General features: G+C 40.5%; 1 protein-coding gene across 1 annotated transcript in view; it reads right to left on the reverse strand.

The window, feature by feature from the left end:
• ACTR3 (actin related protein 3) overlaps positions 1-14,151 on the reverse strand; it is a 32,751-nt gene extending 18,600 nt beyond the window's left edge. Inside the window, exon 1 of the mRNA XM_079994469.1 lies at positions 13,951-14,151. Coding sequence (XP_079850595.1) covers positions 13,951-13,994 — 44 coding nt within the window. The 5' untranslated portion in view covers positions 13,995-14,151. The remainder of the gene's footprint in view (positions 1-13,950) is intronic.
• Between the last annotated feature and the right edge of the window lie 1,696 nt (positions 14,152-15,847).

Below are 15,847 nucleotides of genomic sequence, written 5' to 3' on the forward strand. Positions count from 1 at the left end.
ATGATATGGAAAGCCACCAAGAGCCCAAGAGGGTCACCCTCCACATCTCCAATCCATTCTCAGCGTAAGTCATCCGCCAGGGTGACCAAGGCTGTTCCAGTCCTGTAACCAGTCTGGAAAACTGATCAAAATGAATACAAATTATCAGTTTTATCCAAGACAGACAGAATTTGAAATACAGTTCAAGTACATTCTGCGTGGGAGTACAGAGGTGAAAAAATAGAACATGAGACTCCCTAGGACTGAGATGTAGGGGAAGAGAATGACAAGGGGCCAAAAGATAAAGTACGCTGAATGACAATAGGGAACAAGGCAAATAGGGAAGGGTTATGAGGGGCATTATATGAGACTATGATATGGGAAGGTGGTTACATGTAAGAGATATGGGACACAAGAGAATAGTGATTATAAGGCCAAAAAAAGGAAGTGCTTTATGGGTCAAGATAACAGGAAGAAATAAGGCCATTCATTTGTTGGTATAGAGAGAATTTCCCAGGTTTTCCCAGCTTTCTCTTGCTTTGCAACAACATGGAAAATAACAAAACGGCTTCTCCGCCCTTTATCTTAATAAATGCATAGATAAAGCTGAGCAACAGCCATTTCTTCCAATTTTCATATGCTTGTGCTATAGTGATCTGGAACATCAGACGTTTGTGGATTAATACTAGATTTTCATAACCAGCCTCTGATAACCAAAAATGCTGCAGATGAAGCATTTTATAGCCCTTTTTATGACAAAGCACATGCAAAATGATCATCCAACCAATTTCTGTCTCATTTCTTTCTCATGCAGACTTTCTGAAACATCTCCCATGAGTGAGCCCTTTGAGAAGAACTAGCATTAATGTCCTATTAAAATTGCTATTTCTTGCCGCATTTTCAGGGCACAGCATCCCAAACACATTTCCAAGTACAGAATCTCATAAGTGACAGATTAGGAGTAGAAATACCTTAATGCCGTTCATTGTTTTAGCACTACTGTGATGTGTCATACTTTGTATTGAGCAATAAAATAACTTCCAATAAAACAAATGCCTTCTGATTCCAAAGCCACTCACAAAAGAATAATCTATGTACATTCTTACTAAGAATAAGTTTTGAACATATTCTAATACACTGTACATTTCGGATATAGTCCTCTATTTGGGAATAAGTGCCATTGAACAAAACAGAGCCTATATACAAGGAACCATGCACAGGATTAGCCTGTTAGTGCAAGAGTACAGAATTCAACAAAAGCACATAGGTGAAGCAGTATCCTAGCATTTTAAAAACGTAAGCTCAGGAAAACCAAAAACAGAAGACCAAGATGTAAAAGAGTGCTCAATAGCTTATGTAGGCAATGATCCACAGCATAAAAACACATCCTGACTGGAAGGAAAATACTAAGATGTACTTCCAGTAAGTCTAAGCTCAAACAGTACAACTCAGCAAATCTAAAAATATTCATTGCTACTTTAGCAAAAATGCAGAAGAATGAGTCATGAAAATAAATAAGATAATTGGCAGGCACTCCGGCCATTCAGTTCTGAGCCTACACTACTACTCTAATTCTTGTTCAAAGAGCTAAATCTCATCTTCAGCAGGGTAATTTCAATACCACAATAACCAGGTGGGTCATCAGTTCATAGTGCGAAACAAGGACAAATATAACAAGGGGGAAAAATAAACAAATCTTGATACTTTAAAAGATTTCTAATTCCATGTTTAAACAGTGGGGAGAAAATCTCAAACTGTATCAAACCTACTCTAAGTATTTTTATTCAGTAACAATGTAGGCAAACCTAGTTTAGGAATGCAGTAATACAAAGAATGCAAAGCAAGATGCAACTCATTCATGACTCAGGGAATGAGACACACCCCAATTTCAGTTCAGTTTACAGTAGGAAACAGTAATTATTATTTAGCAGACCTTGGTATTAGCAGTATCACCAATTCCAGATTCTCTTAGCAATGCAACTTTTAGGTGAATTCATAATTACTATAAGACATACCAAGTAAAATGATTATATTTATATTTGCATAGTCCTTTGGAAGCCTACAGAGGGATGTCTGTTGTATACTATTCAGCCTACTCTGAGACAAAAGTTTTTTTCACAAATAAGGTATCTCCAGTACCATTCTGCAATATGAGATAAGTACATACAAATCAGTATTAAACCTACTGACACAAAATGGAAGAGAAATCATTCATGAACCAGACAATGAAATTATGCTAGCTACCAATTCCTGTTTATAGTCTTGCTAACCTTTTCAAGTGCCAAAAAGAAAGAGAGTTAGCTCATTCCTGTTGGGAAAATATGTGCTTAAAATATGCCTCTTGCTCTCTATACAGTAGGGAGTTAACACATTAAACAAACAATTAGATGGCTATACTGGAGAATAGTGACTAATTTATTTCTGGCTGTAAAGGTAGAACAAAATGTAATGAAGATTTGATAGCACAAATGCTATAGGATGAAGTGAGTTAAAATGAATGGGATGTATGCAACTAAGTAGACCCATTCCAATTAATAAACTTTAATTAATACACTCCTAATACTGTTTTGTTGGATACAAGCCAATATGATTCAAAATCAAATGTTTATTATCCAAGAATCGCTAGGAGGAAAAACTGGCATGCTTCTGCATGAAGTGCATACACAGAGCAAGCTGGTATAATTCACCAGGTCAAGAAAACTGTGAACAGGATGCTAGATTAGAAGGGCCTTTGGTAGAAGGCCAAAGCAGAACTCTTCTTATGATCTTAACAGAAACGGTATTGCAGCCCTTAACTTTCCCATTCATTATTTTTGGCCATGGCACATGTTGTTCAATATCAACTTTCAGTTTCTGTACCTGCACTTTTCCTCTTGAAGTTGAAAGAATAGCTAAACCCTGATGCCTGAAAACAGCAAGGAACTAAAACTGTTTGAATTGCCATTTGTCAGTGGTGTTGAAGCTGGAGAAAGACACTGATACTTCAAAGTTGCAGACAAAAAATCCTTTGTTAGTCTATAAAAGGAACAGGGAATAGAGGAAACTCTAGGCAGACAGCCCATAGGCCAGTTCACTCAGCCCAGTAATTATTGTGGCAGTAGATATTTGCTTTGCTTCTTTTAAACACATATATTTTATAACTAGCTTATGACCCTCAGTATGACAGGTCTACTGTTGGTTGAATTTGACTCCTGATTGTCATTCTGTCACCAATACTAGCACCGTGTCTCTTGCCGATAGCGTTTCTGGCTGCCATTGATCAGTTGCTCTGATTAGCAAAGGGCCTTGCAAATCATGCAGCTGACTCCCTTTGAAGAGCAACTCATGCCTACATGGATCAGACAGTGTCAATAAGAAGCACGATAAGCAAAGGGAATGGAGGCAGAAAGGAAAAGCAATTGGTGGGGAATACACGACTCAATACTGAAATGTTTTAACAGTATTTGCTGTTGCTTATGCTGATAGGCGCTTGACTATCTTTATTATAAATATTTCCAGTGATGTAACGAATAGCTGGTGAAACATTATATATATGAAAAATATAAACTTAGAAATCACTTTCCTAAACTGTTGGTGGGCATAAATAATAATCTGAACAAGGCAATCATAATTAGGTTAATTTCTGTCCTATAACATAGCTAAGTGCCATTATCTTAAACCGTGGGTAGGCAAACTAAGGCCCGGGGGCCGGATCCAGCCCAACTGCCTTCTAATTCCAGCCCACGGATAGTCTGGGAACCAGCAGGTTTTTACATGAGTAGAATGTGTCCTTTTATTTAAAATGCATCTCTGGGTTATTTGTGGGGCATAGGAATTCGTTCATTTTTTACTTCAAAATATAGTCTGCCCCCCCCACAAGGTCTGAGGGACAGTGGACCGGCCCCCTGCTGAAAAAGTTTGCTGACCCCTGTTCAAGAGGGTTGTTTTTTAACTGCTCACATGTTATAAGTGCACCAAACACTGAGCAGCTAAAGCACATATGGGATGCATTGTAGCTATATTCTCCTCACACACTCAAGCTGTCTCAGATAGAGGAAAAACCACTGTCAGAGTATTCTAACAGCCAGGAGCATGCAAAACAGGAGAAATCATATTGTGGCTGTTTCCCCTTCAATATACTTTAACAATTATCAATTTGTTAATGTGAACACACACTCTTTTTAAGAGCAAAGAATCAAGTAACTTACACTGGGAGAAGTAACACTTGTTTTTTCTCAAGAATTCTGAAACTAATAGAGTTCAGGGTAGTCATATTTCACAGTACAAATTTGTACAGTTTAAGGAGTCATTGTTTGGCACATACTTTGTTAACTAATAGCTGTGTGAAAACATAATTGTCTTTACAGTGAGACCTGCAATGATAGTTTCCTGAAAATTCATTGAGGCTAAAATCCTATTACCATTTGCACACACTAATGCTAAAATGGTAGAGTTCTCAAAATCTATTCAGTTTTTCTGTGAAAAATAAATAGTGTAATACTCAAATGTGAATGTATTACTATCCTGAGTTGTACTATTGTCATAGTTCTTTAGAAGAAAACATTGGGGGCAAAAATATTTAATGACATAAATAACACTAAATGTGGGTGACAAAGGTAAAATGAAACTATTGCTCACTCAATTTCACTGTAATCCCATCACAAGGAAAAGCCATGCACATTTTAAAAACCCAACTAAAATTAAGGATTCTGGAGTACTCTGTAGTAACTCTGAAAAAAGGTTGAAAATGGATCATGAAAACAACATCTACAGAACTTAGATAGTTCCAACCATAAAAATACAGTGGTACCTCGGGTTACATACGCTTCAGGTTACAGACTACGCTAACCCAGAAATAGTACCTCGGGTTAAGAACTTTGCTTCAGGATGAGAACAGAAATCGTGCTCCGGCGGCACAGCAGCAGCAGGAGGCCCCATTAGCTAAAGTGGTGCTTCGGGTTAAGAACAGCTTCAGGTTAAGAACGGACCTCCGGAACGAATTAAGTACGTAACCAGAGGTACCACTGTAATTCCATTGTATTTGTATACCACATTTTCTCCAAATAGTTCAAAGAAGGCAACATGCATGCATTTCCACATACGGAAATAGGGTCCTCCATTCAGATCTGTTCAACTGAAATACAAGTGGAACCATTAGACTCAAGTTTCTATACATACAGAAATAAAGGTTAGCATAACAAACTGGCAACTGTCAATACAAAAAATGCTACTGTGTGTTAGAATGCATTGGTGATTTGTTTACTTTTTAAATTTTGACACAGACAGCAATTGCATTGGGGCATATCTCTTGCAAGAATTTGTGAGGGATTGGTTCTCTAACTTTGTACTTTAATACACTGTCATCTGTTAGTTGGATAAACAAAGTATAGCAACACACAATTTACCATTTACATTCTGCAAATAAAAATACACTCCAGGGAAGAAATTAACATTTGCATATGCTGAGTGTAAACAATTGGGGTACAAAACTACTCCAGTTTATTTTCAATGCTTCTTGCAAACAAAGTTGTCCCTAAAAGGTGTTAAGTACTTCAGTTACCCTCAATATCACTTACTACAGCAGACTTTTGGAAGGGTGACTTCTTTATGATATATGATAGCCTTTACCAACCTTGTGGCCTCCAGATGCTTTTGGACTACAATTCCCATCAGACACAGCCAGCATGATTAATAGAAGCTTCCACTGTTTTCTCTCCATTCCTCACTTCTGTGCTCACATCAACCCTGTGAGGTAGGTTAGGCTGAAAGAGTAACTGGGTCCAAGCTCCCCCAAGAGGTAGCCAAGCAGAAATTAGAACCCAAGATGTTATTCAAGACGTCGCTCATTACATCACTCTTCCAGTTTCTTAAATTCATTTTATTTTCAGTGCCTTTACAACTCTTAAGTATCCTCACAATTCATAACTGAACTGCATATGTTAAGATCTCTTCTGGTTGCACCCATATAGTCCTGCCCATATGTTAAGATCTAACTCAAAGAGCCTGCTTTCAGTTTTATACGCAGGTCCTGTTTTATGGACACAACATATTCCCTGGAAATGGCAAGTGTTCCCTGGAAATGGCAAGTTAGGCAAGTGTTCACATAATGAATCAATGATTTCCATTTATTCCTATGGGGAAATTTCTAATGAGTTCCTGAGAAAGGAATAGCAAGGTTTGGGTACTATTTCCTTGTGTTTGGATGAGTGAATCTGTGTTTGTAAAGCAGGACATGGGTGTATTTTCAGGGACCTGAAAACACTTAGCACCTTCAGAAATTCTTCATAGAGCAAAATGAGATGAAACTTGTATTATATCTTGGAATTTCTAAGAATAGAAGGTTAGTTGCTCGGCACTTATGTCACTAATAACACCTAGTGCTATTTACTAGAGTACAACCTTCTCAAAACAACTATACAAGATAACCAGACTATGTAAGTCAACTACCAGACATCAACTATGTACAGAGGCTGAGAACCCCCCAAGGGCCACATTCCTTTCTGGGAAACCTTATGAGGGCCATATACTACTGGTAGGTAGGGGACATAGGTAAAAGTGGGTGAAGCAATGTATGCCAATTTTATCTTTATACTATGGACTAATGTCTACATACACCTCTTTCCTCCATTGAGGCAAGTCATTATTGACCATCAACAGGCAAGCAAAAATGCACATGGAGAGTGTGAAAGAAGACCAGATAGGGGTGGGACTGGTGCTCAGCCATGGTCTGAGAAGAAAAAACTTCAGGTAACTATGAAATAATCTTACAAAACCTACACAAACTAAATTTCACTTCTACATTTCACACCAAATGCTTCTCGGATGCAAACTTTAAATAAATGTGAATCTAGAAAAATCTGGTAGACAGTTCGGTTTTGAATTATACTTTTTAAGTATTGACTTCCAAGGTTATATTATAATACTCCACAAGAACAATTTTGATAAGTCTTTGAGTAACCCTATCATCATCATCAGTATTCCATTGTTATCCCAGCTAACCCTCCAACAACCTTCATTTCCACATTGCCTTCCTACATACTATTACATATAGGAGTTATATATTCAATTCTATTTTCTTATCTTTTGGAAAATTCTGTATCCTCATTAATCATTACTGTTCCTCTGGTGTTCCAAAATTCTGTATGGGTTATCAACATCTCTCTGAATTAATTTCTCCTTCCCCTTGAAGCTCCCATGACTTGCCAGCTTCACTATAATGACAACCTCCCACACATTCCTATCACCTACCCCTACTGAAAGGATTTCTGAACTCTTCTAATGACAAGTGATTATTATTCTTGCTGCTGTCAAGTTAACTACAAACCGAAAAGGGGGGGGGGGACTAGACATACAGATAGATTGAAAATGCACTTGAGAATACAGTTGGTTAATTTCTCTTAGAATAACTTTGCCCTCATTTCTGTGAAATGTACAAGAGGAAGTGCAAGCAACTTGTATTTCCTCTCTGTGGACATGACAGTCATCAACCTCAGTCATAACCCACAGAAACAATGCTGAGTTTTGCTTTTGATGTTACCCAAGTCATGCATAAAGAGAACATGGGAGTCAGACACCAGCTCTGTAATGTGTGAAGCCCACTTTCAGTTCTTAATCAAAATCCCTTGAGATCTGTACTTGTTAAATGTTGTATAACTAATCATACCAAAATGGAAACTACCAAGCAAGAGATTAAATTAACAGTTCCAGACAGGAAATGGCAACATAAAAGGTAAAGGTAAAGGGACCTCTGACCATTAGGTCCAGTCGTTACCGACTCTGGGGTTGCGGCGTTCATCTCACTTTATTGCCCGAGGGAGCCGGCGTACAGCTTCCGGGTCATGTGGCCAGCATGACAAAGCCGCTTCTGGCGAACCAGAGCAGTGCATGGAAACGCCGTTTACCTTCCCGCTTGAGCAGTACCTATTTATCTACTTGCACTTTGACGTGCTTTCGAACTGCTAGGCTGGCAGGAGCAGGGACCAAGCAACGGGAGCTCACCCCTTCGCGGGGATTCGAACTGCCGACCTTCTGATCGGCAAGCCCTAGGCTCTGTGGTTTAACTCACAGTGCCACACACTACTAAAGGAGAACCTGCCTTGTCAGGTGAACAGCACAAAAGATACTGACTGTCATTTATGGGCATATCTTCCAAGTAAATATACAGATATACCATAGGTATAGAATAACTATACCCACTAAATTTATTTTTCCACTTTAGCACATTGTTTTTAATGCACTTTAAAACTGGAGTCATTCCAGTAACTAAAGTGGGTGATTGATTGATTGTTTTTTACTTATATGGTGGTGATACATGATTACTTTTTCTTTTATACTCAAAATACCAGTTTGAAACATTTGTATTTTTAGAAGAAAACCAAGACCATTATTCTGTTACAGTAACTTGTGTCAGCTTACAACTTTATAGAAAACTATAAATATGCCTTGGCAGAGTAAGTTTTAAAAAAACAAACCCTTAGCAAGCCAAACACACTGTCCATATCGACACAAAAGCGAGAAAATTTAATTTTTACTTTATTTACAGAACTCTTGAGACATTTTTTTAAAAATACTGAAGACAGTTTATAAATCAATATAATCTAACACACCTCACAAGTGTCTAAGGCCTTCTGTCAAACTATGCTACCATGAGTACTCCCAAAAACAAAAGCCTGGCATAGACTAGAACAGTTATTCATAACAAACATGAAGAAACAAAGAGTTCAGCATAAGGCCAGCTCTTACTACAGAGCAAAATGATACTCAGCATTGGAATAAATTTCAGCGTAGCTACAAAAGTAATGGTTAAACCCATTCAATATAAATATTCAACATGACTTGGAGAATAGTTTGTTCACCCTCAAGATGCATACGAGTGGCTTTTTTTTTAAGTTTCCAGTAAAGAATTGAGCTAAAATTATGAGTTTCAGGGAAGGGAAGGGAGATAAACAGAAGTCTAATGTGTCCAACATTTTAATATATTTTTTACATGCTGTATGCATTTTTTAGTATATGAGACTACAAAAATAAAGCAGTGTCTTCTTGGCTGAGTATCAATTAAGCTACAGAATTTCAAACACAGAAGTTTACACTTGTGCTGGTTTAGAATTCACTATGGGGAAACTTCTGTCTGAAAATCAATACCTGACCTTCTCTCTGAGCCCTGATCTAGCAATTCAATATCACCCGTTAGGAATAGACTCTATATAATTACATTGCTGCTTGAAATATAACTGCAAGGCCTAAAAATGAAAACCTTTCCTATGGTAGCTTACTGTACACTTCTTTACAAAAACCTAAAGCATGGACAAAATGTAGGATTGTTCTTTCTGAGACTTCACATACACTCGTAAAAAGTAAGATCCTCCTAGCTGCAAAGTATCATCATGAGTTGTATGAATTCAAATTTAAAGCTGGGTCACTACTACTCTATATGGAAAACTGGTCTTTGGAGAGGCATAGAACAAGCAGCCCTTTTAGAGTTAAAATGTATACCCCAAACCTATTCTTCTGCAGCAAAAACAGGTCTCTGTCATGTTTAATAATAAAGGTCATAATTCTGTTTCATTTACATGCATTTGAGTGATACTGAGATCAGTAGGACTCATGCATCAGTACGAGGGCGCAGGACTATGCTGCAGCTTATTTAACTCAATTTATAAACTGTTTTAATAAGCAGAATAACAAGGCTTGCTGGAAAAGCTACAACTTCTGAAATCTTCTACAAAAAAACAACAACCCATAGTCCCAAACACATCAGCATAGTAACTAAGGCAGCAATTCTAAGCCCACTTACCTAAGAGTATGCCCCACTGAATTCAATGTGACCTACTTCTAAGTAGACATGGTTAGGCTTGCTATTTGAAACATTTAATAGCAATTTGATGCTAACTACATTTAATAATATACCTGATGGGATGCTTCCGTTTGTAAATACAAATACTAAAGGCAAAATTAGAATAAAAACACATGACCTAAGCATGCTATGAGTAAGTAGCTGAACTAATGGGGTGTGCAAAAAACATCCTGATGGACCATACAAATACATGTTATTGCACAAATCAAAACCGATTACCTAAGCACCTGTGTTGTACTTAGAGATGTACGGTTTTCCAAATTATGCAGGCTTCAGTGAAAAAAAAAATTGGTTATGGTTTACCAAGATGTCTGAATTGACAGGTCGTGCTTTTGCAATAAGCCATAATCAGAAACCATGGTTTATGCTAAATATAATTTGGCATGATGCAATGAAAAACAAGAGCAGACAAGCAAATTTAAACCATGGTTTTGAAACCTCAAACCATAGTTAGTACAAATTGTTGTTTGGTGTGCTATCTGAACTGAGCCAAGTTCATTCATAACCCATCATATGCATCAGGTCAGCAGAATTCTAACTTCTGTCATAAAATAAGGCTTCAAATTTTTTTAAGAACTTGCATACACACTTAGCTGACTAGGACCCCAATGCCTACAACTTGGAACACCATATTTTGCTGCAGTAAATAGTAAAAGGAAAATGTGTGTCCCCAAACATCCAGGAGCATCAAATAAACAGAAACCAGATTTCAAGTCTGTAGTAAATGTCCAGTGCATAATTGGACTTCTGTATGTCTCCTGTGCACTTCTGAAAGATTTTGGGGGGAATCACACTGATGCACTGTACATCTGTGATACTATGAGTCACCTTTAACTGCAGCTGTACTAGTCAGTGCACAACACTTTACAGTTGGAACCAGAACCAGGAACCATTCATATGTTATAGGACGTTTTCTGCAAACTTTTAGATTTCAGCCTGCATAGCTCAGTTGGATACAGCATGGTGCTGATAACGCCAAGGTTGCAGGTCTCCATATGGGACAGCTGAATATTCCTGCATTGCAGGGGGGGGGGTTAGACTAGATTATCCTAGGGTACTTTCCAACTCTACAATTCTATGACTCTATGAAAGCACTGCACATAAGCAAAATGAATGAGATCTCCACTCCTCCCACCATTCGAGCCTCCAACTGTTCACACTGGCTGGAACCCATCCATGTTTACAGTGCAGACAGATGCAGAGTGAGGTATCTCATATATAATACAGTACGGATGAGCAGAATGCGTCGGGTGCACCTTGACTTTCACATCTTCACATGTGGCACATAAGGCCTTGAAGAAAAATTAATATTGTGTTATCCATGACAAGGTTACTCTTCAATACTGTTACTAAAGCAGCATTAGTGAAAGAGTGTGGTACCAACTAAAGAACACTTGGAAATCCCATTAAACTTTCAGAGCTTTCCACATTTCTTCAAGGTGGCACCTAGAAGTCTGAATTTTGCAAACCTATTGGCCATATTTGCACATCATGGTAAGCCCCCAATGTATAGGATTAAAATTGTACTCCCCACTAGTACAAGCAGAAACCAATCACAATTTCTGGCTCTGTACTACATTTGAACCAGGGATTGTAGTTTGTTTTTCTCTACACCTGTCACAATAATCTAATGCTTGTGCTTGATTTATCCATCGTGCTGTGAGCAAAACAAACCACAGCCCCTAGTTCAGACACAATGCCAAACCTGGGGTAATGGTTTGTTACCTTCCTATGGGAAGAGTGAAGAGGGCACAAATTGTTTGTGCATGGTAAAACATCACAACATAAAAATGGAAGGAATAGCTAGCTACCAAATTAAAAGAGGATGTGCTACCAAATTAAAAGAGGCAGTTATGTGTTCATTTGCAGAGCCCCTTGTAGAATCTGGACTTAAGTCCCCTTGTCCTCTTGCAGTTATCCTCATTTATTACACTCACACTCAAGAATGCCTATAGTTGACAGCAAGGCCCCAAAGACGTCTCCTCTACAAGTACAAAATGAAAGCTTCAGAAACTGTTTGCAGAGCAGAACCTGCAACCTACATGTCATTTTAAGTATTGCATTTTGTAGAAGTATTATAGGTTTATCACAACACCAGGATATGTTCTAGGTAAGTGTGACAGCCCAAATGCAATGAGTACAAAATGCATTTCAAGGAGTTTATAACATATTTAATTTAAAAACTGTCAGATATGTGTTGCTGTCAATCTTACATACTCTGCTCCATTTGTATGAACAACCCATAATCAAATGTGGGTTGTTCCGCCCCGCCCCCCGCAACCTTTTTCTCTTTTAAAATTGAAAGACAAGGTCACAATTTTAAAAGATTATGTAACTGCACATTTGATCAAATTCTAAAATCCTTTTTTTCCAAACAATGAAAGAAATTTGTAACTGGGCATCTTTTTTAAACAGGAGTTAAAGTTGGTGGAATGACAACTGATTCTACATAAAAACTGTACAATCAGTCATGTTAAGTTACAGTTTCTGTGTTGGAGGCTGCATATATGATCTGCACACTAAAGTATCTCAGTTCCCAGCCCCCATTCCAGTTATCTGAAAATGGTGGTCAAAAAGAGAACTTCCCTCAAACCCAGTTCCCCTAAGGCACTGGCACGAAGGCTACAAAGTATCTATTTGAGGAAGCCTTAGCTTCCTACAGTTGTACCTCCAACGCTTTGTTCACCACCTCCTGGAAAGAGCAGCAGAAAGAATCTCTGCAACTATCCCATAAAGCTCATTTCTACAGGCACACATTAAGTATTAAGCATTACTATTTTCTCTCTTATCACCAACCGGCAATAGCTAAATAAGAAAAGCGGTTTCTAAAAAAGATTTGGTTCAGGTTTGACACTGAAAACTGCCTTATAAGGTATAAAAGCCTGAAAGAAGGAAGAGCCTTCGACAAAACTAAGGAAGTTCCTCTGCGCTTGCTCACAAGAGAGGGTGGACTTTTTTTTTTCACCCACACAGAGAGAAGTAAGGCTGAATAAATGACACATATGGAAAAATCATGGCACCGCTGAACAAAACTGCCACTCTAAATAATCCACATAGTATAAATTCAGATTTGGAGACAATTACAGATCACCCAGCCTGGATTTAAAAGAAATAAGGATTAGAATCTATGCTGATCTTGACTCTGCGCCTAAGCTCTATGAAAGTGCATTTTCCTTTCAGAAAGAAATGAAGCAGCACTGCTTCCTGAAAGAGCTAACCAGGCCGTTGAAATGAACTGACGGTGGATGAGTTCTCTCTGAAGCAAAGAGGGTAAAAAAATTAAAAATCCTGATCTTAGGATATATAAGTGCCCATTTTCAGAAGCTAGCCTGTTCCCAGTCTGGAAGAAGAGAGCCAATCTATTTGGTCGCCCTGCTGCAACCAACACATTGAATAATATTTTTTTTAAAAACCAAAAAAAAAAAAAAACCTCTGGCGAATTGCAGCCTCAACGATTTTATGATGATAAAGACAATGCAACCCCCACTTCCAGAGAAGGCCGACGCCTCTAAAGGAATGAGTAAGGGCCAATCCCACATATTTAAAAAACGGGAAGGTGAGGGAAGCTGTGCTGTTTAGGGTGTGACTCCCCTCTCCCTCCCACAAAGGCACACAGTTCTGGATGCTTAAAAAAAGCAGGAAGGAGGGCCATTGGGCAACCTGGTCAGAAAAGGCCACTCAGAGGAAAATTAAGGGGGGGGAACCCCACCTCTTCCCCACTCCCATTCCTTCCTGCACATGACCCTTTCTCCCCTTAATCTTTTCACAAGTTGAAGGCTAATATAGGGGAAGGGCTGGGGGTGGGTGGGAGAGAGGAGGGGGAGACATGCGTGGGGAGGAGGGCAGATAAAAGATGCCTGGCGCTGGGATGGGGGGGGTGGAACCGACGTCCCTTCCGCCGCCGCCGCCGCCCCCCTTTCTTTTTTTTAAATGAAAAGGCAAGCTACCACTCCCACCCGCATTCACAGCCCCGAATGAAAGGGAATCGCAAGGCTAATCTCAATGGCTCCCTTCCCCGCCCTCTCCAAAACTGTCAGCAGCAGAAAAAGCAGCAGCAGAAAGAAGAAATGCAAAAATAAGAATAATAAGAGCAGTAGCAAGGCAAGGCGCCCATTCAATCTCTCCTCGCCGCCGCTCACCCTGTGCCACAGTCCACCACGCAGGCCGGGAGCCGCCCTGCCATCCTCCTTCGGGTCGAGACGGCGCTGGGGGAAAGGTGCGGAGGACCCCGCTGGGCTCGCGCTCTCTCCTTCCTTCCACTCTGGGGGAGCGAAGCCACCCACTTCCGCAAAAGGGAGCCCGGCCAGCCAGCCCCTCCCTGCCCCAGACGCTGCCTCGCTCCCGCCCCCCGCCCCCACCTCTCACACACACGCGCACAGCGCCGGCGAGCGAGAGAGCGAGCGGAGCCCAAGATGGCCGCCTCTTCCGTCCCTCCCTCTCGGCACCCAAAGCCGACGAGGGAAGGAAGGGACGCCCAGGAGGAAGGGGAGGGCGGGCGCGTCAAACCGAAGCTTTCGGTGACGTGCGCTGTTCAGGAAGCGAGTGGGCGCGAAGAAGTGGAGCGGGCGGGCTGCCGAAATATATATATATAATCTCTCTCTCTCTCTCTATATATATATATGTATTTCTCCTCGCCCGCGCTGGCTTGCTTGCTTGCTTGCGCGCGCTCTCTTTTATAAGAAAGGCTCCTCACAAGTGACTTACAGCGTCAAGAGAGCACAGGTCGCTTTCTCACACCCCCTCCCCCGCGTCCTCGTGATCTTAATGCTCGCTCCCAAAAGAGTGGCATTGCTGATTTTATCACGCCTCCTCGCCCCCGTAGGATCCTCTCTTTTAAATCCCGACCCGGATGACAGCGGCACGGGAACGTGTCCCTCCAGATTTTGTTTTCTTTTGCTGGACTGCGCTTCCCATCATGCCCAGCCAGCGCGGCCAGCAGCCGAGGATCATGGGAATTGCAGTCCAAGAGACCCTGTTGGAGGGCCGTAGGTTCCAGCTCCGGCGGCCCTAGCGATTTCTTTTAAGAAGTTCTGGCAGGGCTCGGGTTCTGCAAACCGCACGGCGGACAGAAATGCAACAGCTGAGCGTTTTCACAGCATAGGGGAGAAGTGACAGGGGAAACGCTTCGCCAGATAGATTTTTTGACAACAAGCCAAGCACAGAAGCTCTGTCAAGGAACAAGCTGACAATCTTGTCTCTCCTGGTTACTGGGGACGGGAGCGGGGAGTGGAGGGTGGACCGCTTGAATGAGGGAAACAGACAAACATTACCCCAGTTCTGAGAAAAAGGCTGGGTATTCATAAATTAATAAAATAATAAATAATAATAATTACACTCCTTCCCAAATATCATGCCTGTACATTATGAAAAGAATACAGGCACCACAAAACTATCTGTTATATTGCAAATATAATGTATTTTTTATCCACCTAATAAAATAATGTGATAGCTGTTAAAGGCCTCAACTCTTGGCCTGCCAGTCTAAACAGCTTGGATGGTGGAGCTGCGAGCAGGACCTCTGCAGCTGATGTTTGGTCTGGGCAAGTTCAAATGAGTGCAAGCAATCCTTCAGATAATTTCATCTCAAACAATTCAATTTAGACGTAACCACTAGCACTTTAAAGTGGGCCAGATGCATCAGCAGCCAATATAGCTAGCAGGCTGTGTGTAAAATGTGTTTTCTGCTTGGCCACCTCTAGCAGCCAGGAAGCTACATTCTACGGTACTTCTAGCTTCCAAGCTGCTTTTAAAGGCAGTCCCACTCTAGTGATTGCAAGTAGTGTAATCTAGATGTAACCAGGACATGAATTACCGAGGCAAAGTCCACTTTGGCTAGATAGCGTCATAGCTGGCGAATCAGCCAAATCTGATAAAACCGCTACTCATATCCAGTGCCACCTGCACCTCCATCAGTAGCACTGAATGCAGGACTCCCAAGCTACTGACTTGATATTTATGGGGAAGTATGACCACCTCGAGTACATACCGCCTGGCTGTTCAGATTTTCCCACCCACAGTACTGCCATCTCTTACGTG

This window comes from Podarcis cretensis, assembly GCF_951804945.1.
Source record: "Podarcis cretensis genome assembly, chromosome: 1".
In the NCBI taxonomy this organism is placed as follows: domain Eukaryota; kingdom Metazoa; phylum Chordata; class Lepidosauria; order Squamata; family Lacertidae; genus Podarcis; species Podarcis cretensis.